At 43.5% G+C, this 26,061-nt stretch overlaps 1 protein-coding gene across 2 annotated transcripts in view; it reads right to left on the bottom strand.

Moving 5' to 3' along the window:
* Nucleotides 1-1,573: 1,573 nt before the first annotated feature.
* Nucleotides 1,574-26,061, bottom strand: part of GABRB1 (gamma-aminobutyric acid type A receptor subunit beta1) — a 78,679-nt gene continuing 54,191 nt past the window's right edge. Inside the window, exons 5-9 of one of the 2 annotated variants that reach the window (XM_035112201.2) lie at nucleotides 14,955-15,037; nucleotides 8,437-8,574; nucleotides 8,195-8,347; nucleotides 5,996-6,237; nucleotides 1,574-1,921 (exon numbers count right to left, since the gene is read on the bottom strand). In XM_035112201.2, coding sequence (XP_034968092.2) covers nucleotides 1,574-1,921; nucleotides 5,996-6,237; nucleotides 8,195-8,347; nucleotides 8,437-8,574; nucleotides 14,955-15,037 — 964 coding nt within the window. The remainder of the gene's footprint in view (nucleotides 1,922-5,995; nucleotides 6,238-8,194; nucleotides 8,348-8,436; nucleotides 8,575-14,954; nucleotides 15,038-26,061) is intronic. The other variant, XM_035112202.2, reaches the window with a different exon arrangement.

The following is a 26,061-nucleotide window of genomic DNA, read 5'->3' as shown; positions in this document are numbered from 1 at the left end:
AGGAAAAAAATAAGACATCCCTTGAAAATAAGCCATAGTGTGTTTTTTTGAGGAAAAAATAAATATAAGACGTGTCTTATAATATGAGAAACACGGTATTGATTAAATCCGCATACGGCCTCGGTCCTGTATACCTGAAGGAGCGTCTCCACCCCCATCGTTCAGCCTGGACACTGAGATCCAGCGCCGAGGGCCTTCTGGCGGTTCCCTCGTTGCAAGAAGTGAGGTTACATGGAACCAGACAGAGGGCCTTCTCAGTAGTGGCACCCACCCTGTGGAACGCCCTCCCATCAGATATCAAGGCAATAAGCAACTATTTTACTTTTAAAAGACAACTGAAGGCAGCCCTGTTTAGGGAAGTTTTTAATGTTTGATGCTGTATTGTTTTTGATATTCGGTTGGAAGCCGCCCAGAGTGGCTGGGGAAACCCAGCCAGATGGGCAGGGTATAAATAATAAATTATTATTATTATTATTATTACATCTGCATATAACCAAAGCTATAGAATTTGAAGAAAGAAAAGCATACTTTGCTTTTAGAGAATTATGGTTATGTTGTAGCAGGCATTCCTGCAGTTTTGAAAGAGGCATTGCCTTCATAGAAGTCTGTTTCTAAGATGCCCCCTGCTAGCCATTTTTTTGGCAGTCATTTATATTAGAATTTATGAACAATTTGAAAATGCTACCCGAATCATTGACATGTTTTTGATCCACGAATTAACAAATTAAGTGATACAAACCTAAATCTGCCCTGATAGTGTCAGAAACACTCTGTATGGGCATTCAAGCTATATATCAGTTATTGATCTGGGAGCCTAATTATGGTGACACGTGTACAGTGCACTTCTGTGCATATCTACTTGGAAACCACTTTGTTCAATGGGACTGACTCCTAGATAAGTGTGATTAGGGTTGCATGCAGCTGTAGCTTTGGCTTTACTTGAATAACACTTGAGATTTGTTTGGCAAATAGTATGGTGCTCCTAGGAATGTTCACACTTTTTGTTTCGTGAGTGTACAATCTGTGTACACAAATAGTTGAGCTGTACACGCAAACATGTAACATTCCATGAATGTATACCTGTGTGCTGAGATGTACAAATCAACAAATTAGCTGCACACTCTTTTACACAAACACTTGTACATGTGTAGAGAGAGCTGGTACCAGTGTTCAGTGTAATGTGTGAACAAGCCTACGGTTAGGACCAATGTAAGTGTTCTGGAAAATAAGGCAGATTTTTTTTCATGCCATGTTTTAAATGCTAAGAAAAAAAGAAAGGAAAGATCACCAGAAATAACCTTAGAACAAAACAGAGGGGTAGCACTTGTGTCTTCAGTGTCGCTCTTTGAAAGCAGATCTAAAAGGATGAGTGCATGTTCAAATAGATATTGTCTTCTTTTTTTGAAGTAAACATGGTTTGATTTTTGGGATATGGTTAAAAGGGCACCCTAACCCACAGAATGGCTGAATATTGTACCTTGAATATGTAGCACTATGGCTACAACAGTCTTTAAGGTTGGCAAATTTGAGAACAGGAGTCTGGGCTAGGCAGGTGGAAGGATAACAGCATAACTCAGTGCACATAATAAAGCCAGTAGACCACATTGAAAAGGATAAACGTGATAGGAAACACCATCCTGGACCACTTGTCTATGGAATTGACATCAGTCAAATCTGGGATTTTGACCTTGAGCTGTGACGCTCTTCTCCGTAGGCGTCCCTTTTGATGGGTTGTCTGTCTATCCAAAGTGCTCCTGCTGTAGAGGTCCCTTGTGGTGGCAGGCCTCCTGTAATGGATGCTGGCGCTGTCGTAGGAGTACATGGTAGCTCTCGGGTCATTCAAAGTTGCCAGCACATTGGCGCTGCTGACTTCATTTCTCATTTCCAGGGTAGTAAGAAGAATATTCCCACGGGCGTCAATCTAAAGAAGGAGCATGGCTTTAGAGAAGGTCGCTTAATCCCTTAGTGGTGCTCAGTGGCATAGTGTGGGTTGCCAGTGCCTGAGGCTGCACTAAGGGGTGGGTGGGTGGGAAACTAAGTACGCATGCACATTCAACTGCCTAAAGCTGTCTATGTCACCCAGGAGATCACAGCTGCAGAGATAAGAAAAGAAGAGTAATTCCGTTGTCTGGAGATGTCACTTCCTGGTTCGCATGGAGAAGCCATTTTCAATGGAGCCCAGCAACGGAAGCACGCAACTGTATTGAGGCAGCACTGGGTATTGAAATTTTGCGCCCCCTAACAATTTTGCGCCCCCAACGCTATGCCACTGGTGGTGTTTGGCATGCTGGCAAATGAGCGAGATGATAACAAATAAAATGCATGATAGGAAATGACAACGAGGGCAGAGAAGGGGGAGCCTTAAGCCGCCCCTTCCAATGCCAACGTTGATAAGGAAATGTGAAAAAGGAATCTGAGAAAGAACCTGGAGATTGTTTTAGTTAATGGGAATACCGGTAGTTGTATTTTGTAACCTTTCTTAGGATTTCCAGTCCCTGCCCCCTTTTTCAGCCATTTCTGTCTGTAATAATACTGATTATTCTGTGGTTCGCACTGCCTATCTTCCCAGAACATCAGGAAGTGCTTCAAAACGGTCAAATGGCTGAGGAAATCTTTACTTGTATTTCTTATGGGTTTTATTTTCCTCATTAAAATTTAAAAATTAACAGAAGTCACTAGAAGTAAGTGAAGTGGTAGGAAGGTAGTAAGTAATTTGCATCTGTGCCACACATGAAACCTACAGTAGCAGCTTCCTTAATGGCCCAGTGCAATTGAACTGATTACTGTTGCAATTACAGTCTCTGTGAGGTTCACAGTCATTATCTCCCTCGAGGAAACGGGACCTAGAGTCACACAGCAGCCTCATAGCCCTTGCCAGGTATCTATTTAAGGATTCAGTCTAAGGAAGGAAGGAAGGAATGTGCAGAGAAATAAATGTTGTGCTGGTTGGTATACTGTACTGGGCTGAGCAGCCATTATTGTTGACCACAGGCCAGTAGCTCAATCTGTAATTATTGCAACGGTTTTTCAGACTGCATTTGGGAGTCTCTGGGATTCCTTGGAAGCTAATCGGTGAATATTTGCAGAGAGTATCTGTAACAATGGAACAATGGCAAGCTTTCCTGAAGAATGGCTGGCCCAGTACTGGTGGACCCCCCCCCCCGCTTCTCCCAGCCGTGTTCAGCCACAGAATTCGGTGTGCATTCTCATTTCAAGCACAGCTGCCCAATAAGCCTGCCATCCATATTACAGGAATGGGAAACCTGTTGGTGGGGTGGTGGCACTTGCCCAAATTCCCCATCACCAGTGTCGTTGTGGCTTAGTAGGAGGGAGATGGGTGATGTGGTAGTGAAGCCTGGGTATGCTGGACTGGTTCCACCAATGCATTCGTACCATGCCAACCACACTGCCATCTTATCCCTTTCCTTCCCAGTAAGCCACAGTGACACCAGCGATGTGAGCTCATGTGAGCGTTGCTGCCCTGCCAACAGCTGGATGCTGCTGAAGTCTAACTCTCATAATTCCCAGCCACCAGAGCCAATAGTCAGGGATGATGGAAGCTGTAATCCAACGACATTACATTTGTAGAGTCACAGGTTCCTCACCTCTGCCCTATAACATTCCTCAGAATCTTTTGCAGGAACTTCATGGCAGATAATTCAAGGTGGAAGGGTGTTTTTTTTAAATAGGAAAAAGTCTTAGTGATGGTGTCTAGCTTTAGAAAAAGATTCAACGAATTCATGGATTGAATTAAGCCATGATAGCTAAACTTCAATATTCAGAGACACTACATTCTGGAATATAAGATGCAGGGGACGAACAACAAGAATACTGTAGGCTGTTGTTGTTATTGCCTGAATGAACTGCACATCTATAGTCTTTTAATTACTGAACAATTCAACTGGCAAATTAAAGGGCTTCCCAGATTTGTTATATAGTCACCTGCAATAGAAGCGCAAATATCATTAATAACTCTCTGTTGTTTTTTCCTCCATCGTAAAGACTAATAACTGACAAATGCTAATGGTTTTTATTGATGATTCATGTGAGTCCCCCTCATTTAAAGTACTGTGCACTCATTGCCTATTACAAGGCAAGTGTTGGATGAATTACTGCTTTAATTTAAAGTGTTATGAATGAGCCTGCTACATTTTAAAATGAGTTTCTAAATCACTTTGAGACCCCTGTTCTGTATAAATCATCAGACTATTCATTTTCTCTGAATTATAGTTTTGCAATTCATAACAAAGAGTTTATCATGATTGCTAACAAATTAACACATTCACGCAAACGGAAGGAGATAATAATCTCTATTTTTCTTTTCTGGTGCACTTTTTTTGCCCAAATTCTCTGCTTGCCCAGTGTTACAGACTGGGCAATGGAAAGTGATTCAGCAGATAATGTGGTCCTTTTCCATCGTGAGGAAACATGTGCAGGGTGTCCTACGTTTAGGACAAAATTGCTATGGATAGAAAATTATGTACCTAGCTAAGGCTTAATGGCCTGGTGACCAAAAGAACAGGGAGAAATTATTATTCAACTGTCCAAATACCCACAAATGACTGCCCGTCTTCTTAGAAGAACTATTATCTCCAACCTTAGGTCAGTTGATAAATAACTTGCAAAAGGAAAGAATGTCACAATTATCCAGCATGTGACATTTCCGCACAGGTTAAGGGTGTGGACATCCAACCCACAGAGCTCTTTTCAGTTCAGAGTCTGGCAGCATTGGCTCTTAACTACGTCCTCCTTAGACTCAGACTGGCCCTTGTAGAACTCAGCAGGGAGGAGACTGGGGGGGGGGGATTCAATGGCTCGATCTTGCATTCAATGGCTCGATCTTGCATTGGCTGCTGGTCTCCCTGCCTTTTGCCCTACTGGTCCAAATGGGTGCTAGTCGCCACTGCCTCAGTGTATCTCCACAAAGAGTAAAGTTGTCAGGACTGGCAAAGGGTGAGAATTCAGCCTGTGGTCACACCACTAAGACGGCCACGAAGCATTTCAACAGCAAAAAGGCCAAATGGGTCATGTGCTACTGCCTGACTGATATGGACTTCCAGTTGGGAAAGAAGGGAGCACTGCTATTCACTGCTGCGGTTTGCCTTCACCTTTGCTCTGCCCTGACTTGTTTTTGCATTTTCTCTTCCTGCATGATAGCAGCTGGGGTTGACAGTATGGTACACATGCATATTCCCTGCACAACTGTTTTACTAGTATTATTTCAGGGGGTATATCTCCATCCAGTTCCTCCATGCCATACACAATTCATGTCACCTCTTATTTCCCTTGTCTCCAAACTAAGAAGTCCCAAAGGCTGCAAACTTTCCATATGGGAGGTCACTCCTTCCCCTGGATCATTTCGGCTGTCCTCTCTTGAAGCTTTTCCAACTCTGCAAAGTCCTTATTGAGCTGAGGTGACCAGAACTGTACACAGTTCTCCAAACACAGTTCACTATAGTTATATAATGGCATTATGACCTTAGGAGTCTCGTTTTCAGTTCCTTTCCTAATGATCCCTAGCATGGAATTTGCCTTTTTCGCAGCTGCCACTTACTAGTCATGGGTAGGCAAACTATGGCCCGGGGGCTGGATCCGGCCCAATCGCCTTCTAAATCTGGCCCGTGGACGGTCCGGGAATCAGCGTGTTTTTACATGAGTAGAATGTGTGCTTTTATTTAAAATGCACCTCTGGGTTATTTGTGGGGCATAGGAATTCGATCATCCCCCCCCAATATAGTCTGCCCCCCCACAAGGCCTGGGGGACAGTGGACTGGCCCCCCTGCTGAAAAGGTTTGCTGACCCCCTGTTCTAGGTCAACATTTTCATCACTGTCCTGTCCTGTGCTGCGTACAAATATTCCATATGGAATTCTGACATGTGGCACAAGTGAGGATAGCCCCGTAAGGGTTTCCCGAAGTCCTGCTTCCTTGTTGCTTTTCAACCTCACCCTGATATAGGTAAATGGAAATATATGAAAAACCAGGCAACCAGTTACCTGAACTTTATTCATCTCCAGTTTCCTCTTGTCGCTGCTGGCCTTCTCAGCTGCTTTCTTCTGATGCTGTGGGCCTTTGCCGAAGAAGGTGTAGTTTACAAATGCGTATTCCAACAAGGCAAGGAACACAAACACGAAGCACCCCATTAGGTAGATGTCAATTGCCTTCACATAGGGAATCTTTGGCAGTGTCTCCCTGAGATGAGTGCTGATGGTGGTCATAGTCAGCACAGTGGTGATCCCTAGGAGGAAGGAAAGAGCTCGGTACACAAGGCAACTCTTTATGTGGAAAGATGCCACCAACCAACCTGCTAAAATCCTATATACGAATAGCAAACTCATTCTACGCTGACTTGGTCGTGTCCACAGAATGGAAGATGGCAGGTTCCCCAAGGATGTGCTCTGCAAGGGAGCTGGTTTCAGGCACCAGGCCCATTGGCAGACCAACTCTCTGTTACCGGTACAAAGATGTATGCAGACCATAGCTGCCAAGTCTCCCGTTTTCCCTGGGAAATCCCCGTTTTTCCAGCTGTTCCTAGCTGAAAAAAATGGATTTTTTTGTTTTCCCCCGGTTTATTCTGGCGCGGCGGCCATTTTGGAACTGGGCAAAGCAGCATCAAAAGTCACTTCTGAGCATGCTCCGCCCAGTTCCAAAATGGCGGCAGCGCTACTTCCGGTCTGCTATTTCCGGCCCGGTCCCTTATTTTTCTGACAGCAACTTGGCAGGTATGATGCAGACATGACATGAAGGCTGGCAACATCAACTCTGCTGTATGGGAGTCCCTTGAAGATGACCGCAGTGCCTAGAGACAGGCAGTCAGGTCGTGCAGCCATAGCAGTGACCAGAAGAGGAATGACCACTGGGAGGAGTGCAGAGAGAAGAAGTGCTGCGGTGCATCTGCAGCAACTCAACCAGACGCCTTCATTTGGAGCAACCCCATTTTCACACGTAACAGCTAAGTAAGGATGAGTATAGAATGCTAATTAACTATTGGGGGGGGACGGACAAAACTAGGAAGGGGTGAATGGAATGGAGCGTCCTGAATCCTGCCTGACTATCTGGCTGAATCCTGAACAGGTCCCACCTGTATATTGCAAATGTAATTTACATCTACATAGATGCAGTCCTACATCACTGAAGCAGCATGGTTGCTACATCCCATGCTGGAAGGTGGCACTTTCATAGGAAGCATTGGAAGTAGTAAGATTGCTAAGGGCAGGCTTCCTCAACCTTGGCCCTCCAGATGTCTTGAGACTACAATTCCCACCATCCCTCACCACTGGCCCTCCTAGCTAGGGATCATGGGAGTTGTAGGCCAAAAAACCTGGAGGGCCAAGGTTGAGGAAGCCTGGCTAAGCGTAATGTAAGGTAGTTTCTTATACTGCCACCAGTTATTGTAACTGGAGAAGCTTTTTTTTTGGGGGGGGGGTCAGCCAAAGAGGTATTGCCAACATAGCACATTATCTTTTATGACTCCTTTTCAGAGTCACCATCATTTTCTCATGAGATCCAGGCAGAGAGATGGTCTGCAACTGTATAAATTATACAAACTAAGCTTGTTTTGCACAATGACTAGAAGATAGAACACAATTACTAGAACTGGGAGGGTATGACTCATATATTATGGCTCTGAAATCTTATTAACCCCCCCCCCCGCCTTCCAGTTTCTGGGATACACCGCATCTCCCCCATACTTTCAACCACTTTCTTCACAACTGTAAGGACTTGAAATTTACTTTAAAAAGAGAAACATGATCAGTAATCTAAAATTGCCAGGATGTTAGGTGTCATTATGTTTTTTTAAAAGAAAGAAAGAAAGAAAATCAGGAAATAATTAATATAAGATCTGGAAGTATATGGAGGTTGTAGAGGAGGATTGGTCGAGAATTTACAGATATTAAAATTCTAACCTGTGTTATAATTATATTGTTGAGTTAGTATTAGATATAAATGTCAAGGTAAAATTGATTGGTATGTTAAGGAAGTAATAAGAGATATTATTTGACAGTGAAGTTAAGCAGAGAAGGATATGTTTATATAACCTATAAATAAGGTTGAAAACAAGATGTAGAAATGATATGTGAGTAAAATGATATGTAAGTAGTTGTGTCATCCTGATACTAAATTAATAAATGAAAAGGATAAATATCACACACCAAGGATATTTAAGTAGCTTTGTTGTCCAAATAATAAATTACCTAGTGCAACTCGTGCAGCAGATGCATCATAGTTGATCCAGAAAGATACCCACGACAGAATCGTAATCAGAGTAGAAGGCATGTAGGTTTGCAAAATGAAGTAGCCGATATTTCTTTTAAGTCGAAAGCTCAGTGACAGCCGAGGGTATGCCCCTATTGAAAAAATAATGGAAAAGTGACCCACAGCATGTCTCTTTTTTACTACTATTCCCAGAGTATGTCTCGGGATGCTCACTGCTTACCCGTTGCAAACTCTACTCTTTTTGAGATCATCTTGTAGTCGATAATTGAGAACTGAGGGAGCTCAATTTTATTAACTCCACTTACAGCAGATTCCCCTCCATTCCAGTAGAACTCAATATCATCCGTTGTGTATCCATCTGCAATAGGAAAGATATACCCAAGCATGTTAGTTGGTTGACCAAATGTTTTATAAATTAGTTGAGTAGTAAAATTAAATCTCGAAGCCAAGCAAATGTCAATAAAATGAAAATAAGAACAAACATTACTGACCATAGCTGTGAACTTCCGCCATTTTTATTTTATTTCTTGTTGGGCAATTTCTGATGGTTAGAAATTATAAATAAGCTTCATCACCATATTTTATACCAAGCCACTTATTTTTCATGAGAAACCAATGACAGATTAACAAAAGTAACAAAAGATTATCTCTGTGCTTTTATATAATGTTTATTGCATTTCGATAAAAGAAAGCATCCGTTCCAAAGTTGAAGACTATTTATTTAAATGTTTCTCCAGCTCTCTGTCAAAGGCAACATGAAGATATTGGAGAAGTTCAGACTTTGGCTTTTTTATTCTTCTTAATTTAAATAATATTTTTAAAACTTGAATTTCACAATTATAACAAATGATAAAATTATACATATCAAATTGTATAAAACATAAAACAACAACAACAATAAATGGAATAAATATAATTGATAAAGAACAGATAGCCCTGTAAAATATTACAGAGGAACTGTTGTGGGCTTGAGGATTTTAGCCTGAATCATAAGTTATCACTGGAATGATGGGCACTATGTCTATAAGGCTACAATCCTATGCACACTTTCTTGGAAGTAAGCCTCACTGAATGCAACTGGGCTTTACTTCTGAGTAAACATGCATAGGATTGTGCTATGCCTCTCACTGTGAAACCTTATGCATATCTACTCAGAATTAAAGCAAGGTTTTTCTTAGTCCCTGTAGAAAAGTGAAACACGTGGCTCAGGTAAGCAGTAAGGAATGGTTAGCAAGCATACTGCAAAAGAAGCATTCCTCTGGCAGAGCAGGATCTGAATGAGCCCTGAGACCAGCTGCAGGGGGCAGTCATGACTTGCAAGATACCTCACTGCTTTGTGCAAGAACTTTCTGACTTTAAAAAATAAATAAATCCCTGCAGTTTTCAATTTCCGGTTTGCTTACGCTTCACACCTATTTTTCACTCATCCCACATGGGAATGTTGCATCACTACCATTTGCACCTGAAGACAAGATTCATGTTAAACTCACTTTGTGCAACAGCAGTGAAGGTAAATAGTAGCCAGACTGAATCTGGTACCGGTGGATTGGGAAATGGCTGGTTATAGAAAAGGGCTTTGACTGGGTTACAGACCCAATCCAAACACAATAAATATTTGTTTGTTTGAAGAGTGCTATATTTTAACTGCCTATCAAGATATTCACCTAGCAGGATTTCATACCCCCCAACATTTCCAAAATCGAACCTATAAGGTTGTCCCTGGAACTTCCCACTGCTTAGGAAACTGGGGAGTACAAAACATGATTAAGATGTGAACATTGCACAAGTGTTGTAAAAGAGAATGAACATCTTCTGAATGTTCAGTCATAATGCCAAACTATGGTTTGGAATTATGTGAATAAAACAGAATGAATTTCACATGTCCCCCTCCCCTCCAGCACTTCCACACGGAAAAAGACGGAAAATTTTGTTTGTAGTAAACTACATTTAATTTTATTTCTGAACCCTAAACTGTGGTTTATCTTCTGCTTTGTTACTGAAACGAGACAGCTTCATAAACTATGTTTGGAAGTTAGCTTGTTTCAGTAAACCGGAGCTATCCAAACATGGTTAGAATAGCAATAGTTTGTCTTGGTTTGAACATAATTCTAAACTGCAGTTAGTAAAAGTAGAAGTGAAAGATTTCAATCACCGCATTGTGACCATACCATAGCAGAGGGGAGGGGTTGAACAGGCACATTCATGTAACATTAAACAAGAATTGCTGCAAACACAGCATTGCTGCAAACAGTGTGTGGCTTCACTCAGACATGTTGTTAACTGGTTGCTATATCATTTGTATTTTTTTAAAAAAGAGTGTTTATAATTGTGGGCACATGTTGAATTCATTAAGTAAGAGTTGAGGATAAAAATGGATGAAAGAAAATGGAGTTCCCATTGCAGCGAGGACTGGAATAATTTATCAAATGCTGCAGCAAGCTCAGCAACAGACAAAGAAAACCTTTAAATTAATTCTTTGCTTAGAGAGTCTGTGCTTCAGGCAGCTGTTCACACATTGGCAGAAAACCAGTAAATGCATAAACTGTGCCAAAGGCCAACAGCATGAGGATGAATGCATTACCATCAAACAGTCCTTGCCTCTTCTCCCCACACAAAAAGTGTAATGACAAGATTCACAATTTCAGCTGCCTGCTCATAGAGATTTAATTGTGATCTGACTGAATAAAAAGTTCCAAGGTTCTTGGAACATGCTAGGGCCTGCCTGCACTTCTGCTTTGATTGCCAGAACTTGTATGAAAGACCTGGGTTCTTAGGTACGGCTGGGAGACTGTTGTAGGCGATTCAGCCTTTGGATTTTAGGAGAATGGCTGTCGTACCCTGAGAATGAATGAACATCAAAGCAACTAGAGGTTCAGAGTGCCTTGCACAGGACTTGAGTTGAAATTTAATGACACATTCTTTCAAAGGCTCTTAAGTATTTTCTAACAGGAAGTTCAACAGCTGGTTCATACAGTATTGCACTCACAAGAGTGTCAGCTCGCAAACCAAAGGAGTCTAGTGGGCACATCCCGCAAGAAACTTAGTCCCAAGCAGCTGAGGGCTTCTAATACCATTACAGTCATACCTCGGTTTAAGTACGCTTCGGTTTGAGTACTTTCAGTTTAAGTACTCCGCGGACCTGTCTGGAACAGATTAATCCACTTTCCATTACTTTCAATGGGAAAGTTCGCTTCAGGTTAAGTACAGACTTCCCGAACCAATTGTGTACTTAAACCGAGGTACCACTGTATTAACAGCTTGAACTTGGACCAGTTACAGATCGGCAATCAGTGCAGATCTTTGAGCAGGTCTCACTCCAGCCAGCAACTATGCTGCAGCATTCCAGTTCAAGCACAAGGAAAGCCCTAAATAGAGAGCATTGCAATAATCCAATCTTGAAGTCACCAGTACCTGGAGTCAAGTTCTCCTGGTCCATAAACAGTCAAAACTGTTGTACCAGGTGCATCTGGTAAAGGCGCTTTTTCCCTCCGGGGCTACCTGTTGCCCCCCCCCCCCAAGATCAGTGCGGATCCATAAGCACCCCTGGCTTCCTCTCTAAGTTCATTAACACATTGTTTGACAATCCTTATCTGACTGCATTAGGCTTTTGTTGAATTTACAGGTCACTGAGCAGCACTAAAGTGCACTGAGATACACTCAGAAGTTAGTTACAATTCATAAATTCATAGCTTCTAAGCTCATGACAAGGTTTTTGATGAGCTGCCTTAAGCACTTGTTTTCCTAAGATGGCTGCGATATTCTGTCAGGTGAGGGATTGTCACAGTCCTAAATTCAAATCTCCACTCAGGCGTGAAGCTGCTCCTTGGCCTATCCTCCCTCACAGAGTTGTTGTGAGGAAAATATGAGAGGAGGGAGAATCATGTGGGCCACCTTGAGCTCATTGAAAGAAAAGTGGGGTTTTTATGTAATAAGCAAACAAATAACATCTGTTTATCCTTAAGCCTCATTTGAAGAAGAAGAAGAGGAGGAGGAGGAGGAGGAAGAGGAAAAGGAAAAGGAAGAAGAAAAGCTTAGTTATGTAGACCAGTTCATATAATTCCTGAGCTATATAGCTGCTGTTGTTTCCAAGTTCCCCATAACTACGGTAGATATCAGTGCTCACAGGGATTTGAACCACCAACCTTCCGATCAGCAAGTCCAAGATGCTCAATGGTTTAGACCACAGCACCACCCGCGTCTCACAATGGAGTGAGCTCCCATTGCTCTGTCCCAGCTCCTGCCAACCTAGCAGTTCGAAAGCACGCCAGTGCAAGTAGATAAATAGGTACTGCTGGGGTGGGAAGGTAAACGGCATTTCCATGCGCTCTGGCTTCCGCCATGGTGTTCCGTTGCGCCAGAAGTGGTTTAGTCGTGCTGGCCACCTGACCTGGCCACAGACCCTTGGCCTGAAGCAAGATGAGCACCACAACCCATAGTCGCCTTTGACTGGACTTAACTGTTCAGGGGTCCTTTACCTTTACCTTTTTTTATCAGTGCTCTCGGACTGTATGGGTTCTAGAATACCACATTAGCGGTAGCCAATGTAGTGGGAGTGAAAGATAAGGTACTGTAGATCATCAGCCACATCCACTCTTTCCCAAAGGCCCAGATAAACAGTTGGGGTCTTTAGCTCACAGCAGAATTGGCCTTCCCCAATGATATGCAGTGGGTTTTCATGCTTCCTGTGAAACCCTTTCAATCCAAGGTATTGTATATGCAGCCACCGTAACAGTGCAGTATATAATCTCGGGAAAGGGAGTGATAATGATTCTGCACAAATCGGTCAAAATGCTTTTTGCCAATGTAAGTGGCAATGACGGTTCAAATAAGAATGCAGCTATTGGAGTGTCCCCCCTGGCTTCCTGGCAACCAACCACTGATTCCAGCACGCGGCTGGAATATTTTTTTATTGATGCATACCAATGCCTCTTCAAATTGACCCCTGTCTTTGTTCAGCCATTATGTACATTTAAGATTGCATCTATTTCTGCAGAAAGAAGGAAAACACAGCGACGGGCTTTTCCAGAAACATAAATGCCTTAATGAGACACTTTCTATTCCTCCCACGATCCCTTATTTAACGTGGAAGCCAATTCTATGGCCACAACCGCTGAATGCTCGCAATTTGATATTTAGTGTTTTACATTTGGCAATTAGTATTCAGCGACTGCTGTTCTATATTTTATAGTAATTGATGGTGGTGGATAACATTGCGAAAGATGACAAGGATGCTAAAAGTGTTGTAAACAGAAGTGATACCAGTCAGGGCAAAAAGAAAGCCAGATAATTGCTTATGCAGGAATGCACAATTTGTGACCCACTGAGCCTCATGTAGCCCAGGACAACATCCCCAACCCTGCTCTTGAAGTCCTAAGTAGGTATTATTTGTACAATTTGCATTTTTATTCTATCTTCCTTCAGAGCTCAGGGTGGTGCACAAAGCACAGACACAAATGCACAAACACACATATCATCTCAACAACGCTGTGGAGTAGGTTCAGCTAAGAGACTGCAACTAGCAAAGTCACACTGTGCTTCATGGCAGAGTGGAGATCCAAACCCAAGTTTCCTAGTCTAACTCTCTAAGCACACCACCATGCAGGCTGCAAGAGGTTTATTGAGACCCTGGTGGGGCTCCGTATAAGGACGGTGGGCAGTGTTTATATCTGCTTTTCATAGTAATCTAATGGTATTGCAGCCAATGAATTATGTGATCTAATCTCCAAAATTATTAAACCACCTAATACACACATGTGCAAGATACCAACCAACCAGGAAGCACAGATATATTCGCTGCTGTGGAGCATTAGAGACACTGCGTCTGGAGTAGGAATTCTCACTGCAGCAAAGGAAGTTGCCTTGGACAGAGTCAGGCAATTGGACTGTGTAGCTCAGTACATGGTATATTTAACTGATTTAAACTATTTCAGTACCGTAATTAATCTAGATGCACCACCATACTGTACAGTGGTACCTCGACTTACGAACGACTCGACAACCGAATTTTTCGACTTACGGATGGGGCAAATGGCCACATGCTTATGAATTTCTCGACATCCGAATGGAAACCGCAGCAGTTTTAGATAGGGTTTTTTCAACTTTTAGATGGGGTTGCTTCGACTTACGAATTTTTCCGTTTCCAATGCATTCCTATGGGAAATCGCGTTTCCAATGGCGCTTTTCGACTTACGAATTTTTCGATCTATGAAGGTGCCTTTGGAAAGGATTAAATTTGTAAGTCGAGGCACCACTGTATATGTGACCAGCTAGTTATATTCCTATTTTAAAGATACGGTAAAGAGGCAGCGTAATGTTTCGAAAATGTTTTGAAACAGTAATAGTCAAACTCAGATCTATACTTCAGACCAGGGGTTGTCAACCTGGTCCCTATCGCCCACTAGTGGGCATTTCAGGATTCTTGGGGGGCGGTAGGGGGTTCTACGGCACAAGCTGAATCCTTCTTCCATCGAGCACTGGTGGGCGGTAAGGAAATTTTGCCATCAAGAAAGATGCATTAGTGGGTGGTAGGTATAAAAAGGTTGCCTGCCCTTGCTTTAGAGAATATCGCAAATTAGGCAAGAGATATAAGCAAATTTATTTGGGGTCAGAAATATGGTAGCAATTTAGGTGTAGATGGCTGTCTGTATGCATTGTAAGATTCCTTGCCACACATTGTACAAAAGTACAAAACAAGTTTGCGCTTTTATATAAGCAGTAGAAAATGGAGAGACAACTTACAGCTTTCAATTTCCAGCGTGCAGTTTTGTTCATCCAGAGGGTACCTGCGTAAATCCATCATGCAGGCAGCCGTGGTAGTGATCCTGAGAAAGAAGGAAGAGGAAAGAGAGAGAGGGGGAGAGGGAGAGAGTGAAGGAGAGAGAGGGAGAGAGAGAGATAAGATAGCATCAAGAAAGAAGGATATGTGGACCTGCCGCTCAGGTCAAACATTTTAACATTCTTAAAAAACTTTTCGAATTATTCTTGCAAACTTTATTGAATTTCTTTAAAAACAATTACCAAGCATCAAGTGTTGTCTTCCAGGACAAATACTCATTCACATGGCAACAAAACAGACTTTAAAAAAGCAGTCAAGGGCTGTGTGCTGGGGATGGAAGCAGGGGCAGATTTAAGTTTGATGAGGCCCTAAGCCAGTGTTTCTCAACCTTTTTTGGGCCAAGGCACACTTGTTCCATGAAAAAAATCACGAGGCACACCACCATTAAAAAAGTTAAAAAATTTAACTCTGTGCCGCCCTATATTGACTATATAATTATGACTGTAAGAAACACTTGCCAATTGCTGTGTTGGTTGCAATCTCCTGTAATAAGGCTTCACAAGCCGCTGATTTCTCTGCCAGCACAATCCTTTGCTCAGCAAGTTTCAGGTTGAGCTCATCCAGCCAGCTTCTTTAAGTTTGTCTAAAACCACCCTCCCGTGGTGGTGGCTGTTGAGAGCTGCGCTCGCCCCGCGTCGTGACCAGGCCGGCTTCCTTTCCGGCGGGTCAGCACTGTATATTGGCGGCCGCCAGGCACGTGACAATGCAAATCGCCCTTCTCGTCGCCGCACGTCGCGGCACACCAGCCAGCGTCTCGCGGCACACTAGTGTGCCGCGGAACAGCGGTTGAGAAACGCTGCCCTAAGCTACTGAAGGTAATGGGGCCCTTTATATGTCCAGCTGCCCTTTGTCAACAACAAATTGTCACTGTTTTTTGTTGTTGTTGAATATATGCTATATGGTAATTTATGGACCCAATAGGTATCTAAAGCCATTTGCACATAACAAAGTACTGTATGTATTTTATCAAAGTAATAAATACAGTTCAGAAGAAGTACCGTATATTAATAGTAATAGTGATATTTTAGGGAGCAGGCTAGCAGGTGGGGCCCATTACTTACATCATAGGAGCCTATATAACACAAAACACTGTTGCTGTATGTAGGCTATACTGTATTTTATTTGTTTTTTATCTTATATTTTAGAAATGTACATCCAGTTGTTTTTTCCTTTACATTTTTTTTGGGCCCCCCAAGAGAGTGGGGCCCTAAGCTATAGCTTGTTTAGCTTATACGTAAATGTGGCACTGGGTGGAAGGGTGTGACCTCCCCACAGCCTTTGTCCCTCTGACTGGTGCCCCGGCCAGGTCGTCCTTCCCTTTCTGCTTTGAAAAATTCTCCTTGTCTATTCCCTTTGTTGATTTCTTCCATCCCAGCAGTGTGAAAAGGTCAGTGTTGGTGCTGACCTTTAAAGCCCTAGACGGCCTCGGCCCAGTATACCTGAAGGAGCGTCTCCACCCCCATCGTCCAGCCCAGACACTGAGGTCCTGTGCCAAGGGCTTTCTGGTGGTTCCCCCACTGTGAGAAGCAAAGTTACAGGGAACTAGGCAGAGGGCCTTCTCGGTAGTGGCACCTGCCCTGTTGAACACCCTCCTAGCAGATGTCAAGGCAATAAGCAACTATTTTACTTTTAAAAGACAACTAAAGGCGGCCCTGTTTAGGGAAGTTTTTAATGTTTGATGCTGTATTGTTTTTAATATTCGGTTGGAAGCCACCCAGAGTGGCTGGGGAAACTCAGCCAGATGGGCGGGGTATAAATAATACATTATTATTATTATTATTATTATTATTATTATTATTATTATTATTATTATATGCTAATGGAAGAATCCTCGATGCCATCCAAGGCAGTCGTTTCTCAGGTAATTAGTTGCATACTGCACAGTGTGAGTGTGGGCTCGTTATTATTAATTTCTATGGAGTGGCAGCAGTTCATGAATCAATCTGTGATTGGGATTCTGCCTTTGGGCTAGCACTGTCTCTGCTTGCTGTGCATATCCCTACTGTTCCTTTTCAACCTGCACATTTTTAAAGCAAACAAATGAAGCTATAAGCATCTCCCATAAATCTCCAGTTCTTGCTCCTCCAAAGGAAAATGGACCACTCAAATAGCTCCTTCGGATTTTCTACTGTGTGGGAAAAGGTAGAGAAGCACTAGAAGAGCCAGTTAACTTAATTTTAGATCCCTAGCCTTTTGGGACCTGTGGATACATTTGGAAACCTAAGGTGCAGTACTGTTTAGGGTACCATAAAAACAGAAAATTAACAGAAAAACTGGGAACTCCCCCCAAACAAAGGGCAAACCACCTACACCCCCCCCCAAACAAAGAAAACCAATAATAAAAAAGCAGGGTCCCTGGAAGGCAAACAGCAGCAGCAACAACAAAGGACAAAACCCTTAATTGGGGGTGGGGGGATCAGCAGAAACAGGAAGCCTTGGTGGAACCCTTGTACGCCACATTGGGAATATTAGGAGCAATTGGCTGTTCAAACTGAATGATGTGTTAAGACTTGCTCAGAAAAAAATAGCCCTCTCTAAAGAATTAATAATTTTAATTCAGCATTGACAGTATTATTTTTTTTTGCGTAATATCGCTTAAGAGTTTGCTAATGGATCAAAGGAGCCAGGTTTCCCCCTCCCCCCAGTTCTAGAAGGCACGTTGAGCTGTATTTCTAAACGGTTTTGCCCCAAAGCAGCAATAAGGTAGACAAAACGTAATGCAGAATGAGACATTAAATATGTTTCCAGTGGCAAAATACAAATCTCTTCATGCAAAATTCTTTCTCCCTCATACAAGGCCCAGCATTTTGCCTGTCTGGAGCTGCGCCAAACCAGGCTTTAAGATCTTCACCTAAGGCCCTTCTCTGAGTGCCCCTTGTCAGGTGAGTTGCACTGGGGAGAGGGCCTTTCCAGTGGTACCATTCCCAGCATGGAACGAATCTCTCAGAGAAACTCACCTGGTGTCTGGACGCCTTTTCGGCATCAGGCAACGACATTTTTATTTCTCCAAACCTTTTAACTGGTTTTAGCTTCTATATCAGGGCGGCCCAACTTTTTCTACAAAGAGGGCCACAACATGGAACCCACAGGCTGCACACTGCCTTGTCGTGCGAGACGGTGGAGTGAGGCCAAAATTTGATGTCCCCCACCAAGCTCTCATGCTGCCTTCCTAATAATAATAATTAATAATAATAATAATAATAATATTTGTATGTCATCCATCTGACTGGGTTGCCCTAGCCACTCTGGGCGGCTCCCAACAGAATATTAAAAACACAATAAAACTTCAAACATTAAAAACTTCCCTAAACAGGCTGCCTTCAGATGTCTTCTAAAAGTCAGCTAGTTGTTTATTTCCTTGACATCTGATGGGAGGATGTTCCTGTGAGAATAAACACTGGAACCTAATTGGATTAGTAGAATGTCTGTCATCTGGTGGGCAGGGCTTTTGTGTTGTGCTCTGGAATCGGCCCCTCCCTTCAGGTGTTCAGTTAAGTTCAATTAGAGAGGCCAACTGGCATTCTCGCCTCATGAGGTTGTTATAACTTCTCTCAGACAGTTTGTTATTGTGTTGCAATTTTCTTTATGACTGAAGCTTTGTTTGACATATACGTCAGCCGCTTACTTTGCTGAAAGAAAAGAATCTCTGCTGAAGAATGGTGGAATATCCTAAACTGGGTGAGTGAGGGGATATTCTCAGTCTCACAGGAGGATTGATTTTTTTTTAATCACTCCCATCCTCCACAACAGTAACACAGGGCAGGCACCACTACCAAGAAGGCCCTCTGCCCTGTAACCTCAGTGAGGGAACCACCAGAAGGCCCTTGGAGCTGGACCTTAGTGTCTGGGTTGAATGATGATGGGGGCAGAGAAGCCCCTTCTGGTATACGGGGCCAAAGCCGTTTAAGGTAGAGCTTTCCAAACTTTTCAAGTTGGTGGCACAATTTTTGGACATGCATCATTTCGCAACACAGTAATTCAGTTTTGCATCATTTCACGGCACGGTAATTCAGTTTTGCTTGCAATCCCGAGGTTAAACGAACTCCTTTCCAGCTCCGGGAAGAGTGTGGAGAGCGTTCGTGCAACACACCTACGCACTGCACCCAACACACTAATGTGTCGCAAGACACGGTGTGGGAAGCTCTGGTTTAGTGCTTTAATGGTCAGCACCAACAAAGCATTCTAAACGCAACACACCAGGGGTAGGAAACTACTGGCTCTCCAGATGTTGTTGGGCTACAATACTTGTACTGACCATTGGTCATGCTGGTTGAGGCTGATAGGAACTCGAGTTTAACCACAACTAGAGGGTCGCAGGTTATCCATCCCTGCAATGACCCAGTCAAAGAGAGCAGGCAGGAGCCCATTTTGTATATGTGTACAGAATGAGCCCATAGCTGGGTCAAGGTAAATTATTTTGCAAGGTACCATAAAGGCTACCTACCAGGTGTTCTGACGCTGCCAAATACAAAGTAATGTCGCACTGTTTTATTTTTTATTTTTATTTTACCAAGTATCCCATGGGACTGAGATCTATTGAAGAAACTTCAGCACAGTTAGCCCTTTTCACTGCGAGGCTATAAATACAATCCAATAAAATTTATAGCAGAAATTCTGACAATGCTATAACTACACTCCTGCAAACAATAAAGGTGGTCTGCGAATGGGAAGCACAATTTATTGCAAACAACAGTTTTGTTTGACAGAGCAAATAGACTGCAGAGATGTATGTGTGTGTTTTAAAACCAAAAGGGAGTGGGAAATGGCAAATTTAAGAAAACAAGAAGAGAAAAGCAAGCTTGAGGACTGAACAGGCATTTTGGATGTGAAAATGCAGAGGAAACACAGCTTAATTTTAGTGGTTCGCTTTTTTAAAAAAAATATTGTTCATTGAAAGATGATTTCCTCAAAAACCATCTCATGATGGATGCTCTTCCCCTCATTGGCACCTGGAAATGGCAGCAGTATATCTGTGTATATAAAGGTAAAGGTAAAAGTTCCCCTGACCATTAGGTCCAGCCGCGGACGACTCTGGGGTTGCGGCGCTCATCTCGCTTTACTGGCCGAGGAAGCCGGCATACAGCTTCCAGGTCATGTGGCCAGCATGACAAAGCCGCTTCTGGCGAACCAGAGCAGCGCACGGAAACGCCGTTTACCTTCCCACCGGAGTGGTACCTATTTATCTACTTGCACTTTGATGTGCTTTTGAACTGCTAGGTTGGCAGGAGCTGGGACCGAGCAACAGGAGTTCACCCCGTCGCAGGGATTCGAACCGCCGACCTTCTGATCGGCAAGCCCTAGGCTCTGTGGTTTAACCCACAGCACCACCTGATCTATTGCAGTGCCGTAGCATGGTTTGCTGGTGGTTGGTGCTCATGCAGGTCCATGCATGCCAGGCCATTGTGGCCTGCGGAGGGTGAACATAGTTCACCATGCAAGCCCAGCCCTCGCTGCTGATGCCATCACAGTGACTTGCACAGGGGGAGCCCAGATGGTCACCGTACACCTTCCTCTCTTTGTGCTCCTGCATGAGTCATGTGGCCCTTATGAGATCATGGAGCCCAAAGCACACACTTGTGGGGGCGTGCTCTTATAGTAACCAAAAATGTGTGTTTTGGGCACTGTAAGAGATTGCGGGGCCCCCCAAAGTGCTTTTTTTGGGGTGAAACCTTGGCATGAAATCACGTGATATCATGGTGCCCAAAATAACCGTTGTGTTCTTGCGAGGGAAACAGGATGTCCCAGTTTTTCCAGGACACTTGTGGGGTATGTGGTACTGTACATGCCTGGTCCGTACGTGCAGCAGAATGAAGTGACAGAATCCTGAGGTGGCAGAATCTACGTTATCACTTGCTGCGAGTGTGTGTGTGTGTGTGTGTGTGTGTGTGTGTGTGTGTCAAGTGCCACTTCTGAATGCCCCTCTGCCTACAAGATTCAATGCAAGGAAAAACCCAACAAAGTATCAGGGAGAAAAGTCCTAATCCTGTTCTTTCCTGGCTGCTTTATACACACAGGGATTTTCATTTTCTACACAGGCATAAAAAATTGATACTCCATCAGTAGTCTGGGGTAGAGCAGTCCATTCTGCCCCCCCCCCAAGACAAGTACCACTTCATCCCCATCTTCTCATGCTCAATGTGTAGGATCCAGACTATATTGACAAATGTGATGGGCTACAGCAAACTAGAACGACCCGAAAGCGTACTGTATACCTTGGGTCATTCATTTTCATCTACAGTTGAAAATATAAGCAGTAATATAAGGCAGAACATAGCAGGGAGGGTTCCACTTTTCTTTCTAGTAAACAATAAATAAGACAGGAGTAGTACGCTGAGCAATTTTCTTCTGACATTTATGATAGCCTGAATTTTAGGCAGCAAAAACAGCCATTTCTCTACAACATTAAAGCACAGAGTTTATTAAGTTTTTATAAATAGCCTCATTTATTCTCCTTTCAAAGTTATCCATTACCCCAAGGAAACTTCAAATAAAGCCAACAGAGAGGATGTTTGCTATGTTTAATTCTCATTGGGCACAGCTCCATTATGTCTCTAGTGATATTTCATGCCTTCCAGATGTATGAAACTGATATTTAAAGGATTTCACCCCCCCCCCAGTTCAACACGAAAACGAGTGCAGCAGAAAATGGAAAGCTGCTTACCAACTATTAAACATTATTATTGCCCTCCTGTGGCTTTCTGCCTTTCATACATCTCTCTAGTCATCCGTGCCATCTTTCCCTTCCAATTGCTTTGGGATACTGTGGAAATGTGTGTGCATTCCAATATGTTAGGTGGCTGGCTAGTTTAACTTGCTACAGTTATAGCAGCTTGGGAGTCCAGAAACGGAGAAGTCCAGCTTCAGAGGCCTGTTTTACTACACATTTTAGCACATCTCTGCATGGGATGTTGGTAAGCTACTTTGGCCTTCTGAATAGGCTCTAAGTCTGGCTTCTAAGAAGCGTTAAATGTTCTGTCATGTATAAAGCACTCATGTGGAAAAGCGCTATCCACTGTTTCCCATTTTTATCTTCCCAGCTGTCCCATATGGGGATCAAACTTGCAACCTTGGCATTATCAGCCCCATGTTCTAACCAACTGAGCTATTTCTCAGATGAGTTCAATCCCTCCAGTTTATGGGAAGAAGACTGAGCTGAGGGAGCATGTTTCCTTATCTGAGCCAGGATATACATTCCCGCCATCCACCTCCTAGGTCCATATCCAGCCCTGGGAACATAGGAAGCTGATTAATACAGAGCCAGGCCATTGGACCAGCTACCTCAGTATTGACTGGCAGCAATTTTCCAGCCCTGGAGCTGCCTGGGATTGAACCTGGGACCTCATGCATCCAAAGTAGATGTCCTTCCACTGAGTTACAGCTCTTCCCTTTTCCAAGAGGTCCAAGATCTAAATGTTGTTGTTGTTGTTGTTTAGTCATGTCCGACTCTTTGTGACCCCATGGACCAGAGCACACCAGGCACTCCTGTCTTCCACTGCCTCCCGCAGTTTGGTCAAACTCAAATATCTAAATATCAGGGTTCAAATAAGCCTCTTCATGCATTAAAAAGAATTGTGAAGGGCTAAATGGCCACAGAAGTTCCTCACCAATGCCAAGGCCCTCCCATGCCTCACTTTTAATGGCTATATCAAGGGCCCCTCTACAGGTACGCCAACTCTAGGGGGCCAAAGACAGCTCGGCCACCTCAATATTTGTTGGTAGGGGGCTGGGCCCCCTCAATCTTGGGGGCAGCCTTGTGCCTCTGGGGCCCTATGTATCTACCAACACACACATGTTGAGCTGCCCTTCCTGAGGGGGAATCTAGATTGGCTCAGGATCCCCAATTGCATGGAGGAGTTTGACACAGGCTGAATTGGTGGTGGTGGGCCATGCTACACAGTTTAACCTTACAACTGACACATTCCGTGGTGGTTGAAGGAACGCCATTAATGTTTTAAGCAAGGATTTCAATGCTACAATGGAAGGCACTGTTTGTTTTATATGATGCGTAGTTGAAATTATAGAATCAAACATTGAAGTTTACTGCCCTGAAAGAGAATGTCTGGAAGATGATGTATAGATGGTAATTAACACCAGCAAAATTAGCTAAAATGTATAGGATGAGTAATAAAATGTGCTGGAAATGTAATGAGAAGGAGGGAGAGTTTTATCATATGTGGTGGAAGTGCGAAAAAGTTAAAAGATTTTGGGAAATGATATATAATGAACTGAAAAAGATTCTTAAGTATACCTTTCCCAAAAAAAAACCCGAGGCGTTTTTATTAGGACTTATTGGACAAGAGATTGCAAATGAGGACTATATAATATTCTTGTATGTGACAACCGCGGCTAGAACTTTGTTAGCCCCAAAATGGAAAACTCAGGATTTACCGACAATTGAAGTGTGGCAGACAAAAATGATAGACTATGCAGAATTAGCAAGACTGACTAGCAGGATCCGAAACCAGGGGGAAACAAGGTTCCAAAAAGATTGGAGTAAATTTGTGGACTATATGGAAAAGAACTGTAGAAGTTTAAAGACACTTGCAGGACTGAAATAAATCCTACGAATTGACTTTAAATGGAAGGAATAAAGGAACTGCGAGATAAGAGTTGGAAAGAAAACCAAATGAGGGGAGGGAGGGAAGTCAAGCTCGGCAGAGCATTGAGAATGAGAGATATGGAAATAATGGTTAAAAAGAGAGAAATTGTGTGTGTTGTTTTTTTGAATGTTTTATTTTGTGTAATGTGTTTATTTGGAAAATTTAATAAATTATTCTTAAAACAAAAAAAAGGAAGGCACTCTTTGTTTTACCACATTCGTTTCTCGCCTTTTCTCCAAGGAGCTCTAGGCAGTGTACATAGTTCCTCCCCGTCCTTTTTAGCCTCATAATAGGTAGCTGAGACTGAGAGGGAATGGCTGGCCCAAAGTCACCCAGTGAGCTTTGTCACAGAGCGCAGATTCAAACCCAGTTCTTCCTCCCACAGAGAGGTGCTTAATATCATCTCACAAAGTCTCGAGCACAGTGCTTTACATCTTTACACTGGGCCGATCCACATGTTTGCTGCTAGTTATTTTAAAAAGACAATAATTCAAGTGCTATGTGTGAACCACTCCTATATGAAATAACCAATATGTGTCATTTCATCACTCCAAGAAGGTAAACTAGCTGGAGTACAGTTTGGGAAAGTGGGGCATCTTTGTTGCCATGACAAATAGCTTATGTGGGAATGCCTAGATTTCTGTTGAATGCCACCTCACCATTTAGGATGATGTGTGTATTTGTTCTGGAAAATGTGGCACCCAACCATGTTACTGACAAAGGAATTATTTCACTGTTCTTGGCATATGCTGTCTGGATCTGGTTTGACACCGTGCGCTTCACCTAAACAATGGACCAAAGCCTTTCTCTTTTTCTGCTATGCCACTGCAGGAGCTATTTTGTCATCGGGTGCAGGTTGTATGGGGAGAAAAACACCCAGGCGTGCATTGTGCTCTCTCAGCAGGCCGACATTCAAGCTCAAGAAAAGGTCATTCTGCTTTTGCAAAAGGTGTAGCCCTTTTGTGGATCTGTGCGAGTGCATTTCTAAGAGGGTACATATAACATTGGCCCCAATCCGTGTGTGTCAGAAAAGGCCAAGGCATTATGGTTGTAAGATCCAGCATGATTCCTAATTAGGGATGGATGAATCACTATATAACTGTCCCGAGCCGGTTTCATTCCCCCTGCAAAAGACAACAACTCTGTTTTGCCCCATTTATGGGTGGACTTTTTAAGAAACCAAAATATTGGTCCACATTTACAAAAAGGGAGAGAAGTATTTATGTTATGAGGTGTTGGCCTGTTGAGAGAACACAACACAAGCCTGTGTGTGGTCCTCCCCATACGAGGCTGAAGGATAATTACTTTCAGAGCCACATAGTAGTCTGGGAGGTGCAGATTAGGTCCATTTTGCATCAGTATTCACGGGAACCAAATTCTTCAAGCACCTTTAGTCCATATACTCCCTGCTCTCTGCCTATGTTCTAGGGATCAGAAGGGTTGGGTCCGGGTGTTAAAGATGGCAGAAGAGAGGAAGTGAGTGTCATGCTCTCAGTGATGGGGAGACTGTTTCAGTGCTTAAGGAGGAACACTGCAGGTTTCTTAAGGACCCTCCTGCCTTTCCGAAATAGGCAACAAGTGCTCTGACAGCACTGACACACTTATTGCGCTGATGTCTGGATGAACTCCTGATCCTCCCCAGTTCCTATTTTATACTATACTATACAATGATGGACCACAAAACCATGGAAGATTAGGAATGCTAACCTGCCACCCAATTATGTGTGAAAGTTTATAATGCTGCTGGTGCTGGGTGGCAATTTCCACCCTCCCTTCCCAACAGGTGGCTGGGGTTTGCGACACCGAGCGGGCTTACCTAGTAGGGTGCCTCCCACCTGCGTTAGGGTGGGCATCAGCCCGCCCCCGGCCTAGGAGGACAATGGACGGCTGGCGGGGGGGGACGAGGGCCAAGGGAAAAGAGGCCGACCCCTTCGGCCAAACCTCACTTTGTTCCCTCCTCTTCCAGGTTCACCCACCTAACCCTCCCAAATTAATAATATTTTCTTGCAGCGTAATATTTTGCATTCCAGGTCAGCGGGCGCTGCTATGGTCGTAAGATGGTTGCTGTATTCGGAACCGAGAAGGAATTTCCCCTGCATTGGCAGGTTTCGCCTTCCCCGTAGCATTTCGTCACAACTTTGGCGATTTTTAGGCTTTGGCAAGGTATCCTTTAGTCTATCTTCGAGTTGGGGGGGGGGAAAGCATTTTATGCACCCCACCCCCAACACGCAATAGCGTCTGCAGGGCCTGTTAAAGGGTTGATTGCGGGACTCCCTGGCCCTAGAGCGGCGGCATATTGGTCAAACGCCCGGCTGAGGTAAAGTGGAAGGGCATGCTGTGTAAGTTTATGCTTTACAATCCCCTCCCACTGCACCTCAGTGTCCCAGTTGGGCTGAGAGGGCTGCATGCC

Source organism: Zootoca vivipara, chromosome 9 (assembly GCF_963506605.1).
Source record: "Zootoca vivipara chromosome 9, rZooViv1.1, whole genome shotgun sequence".
Taxonomy (NCBI): Eukaryota; Metazoa; Chordata; class Lepidosauria; order Squamata; family Lacertidae; genus Zootoca; species Zootoca vivipara.
The sequence above is the reverse complement of the archived record's forward strand: the minus strand, read 5'-3'. Positions and strand labels throughout refer to the sequence as shown.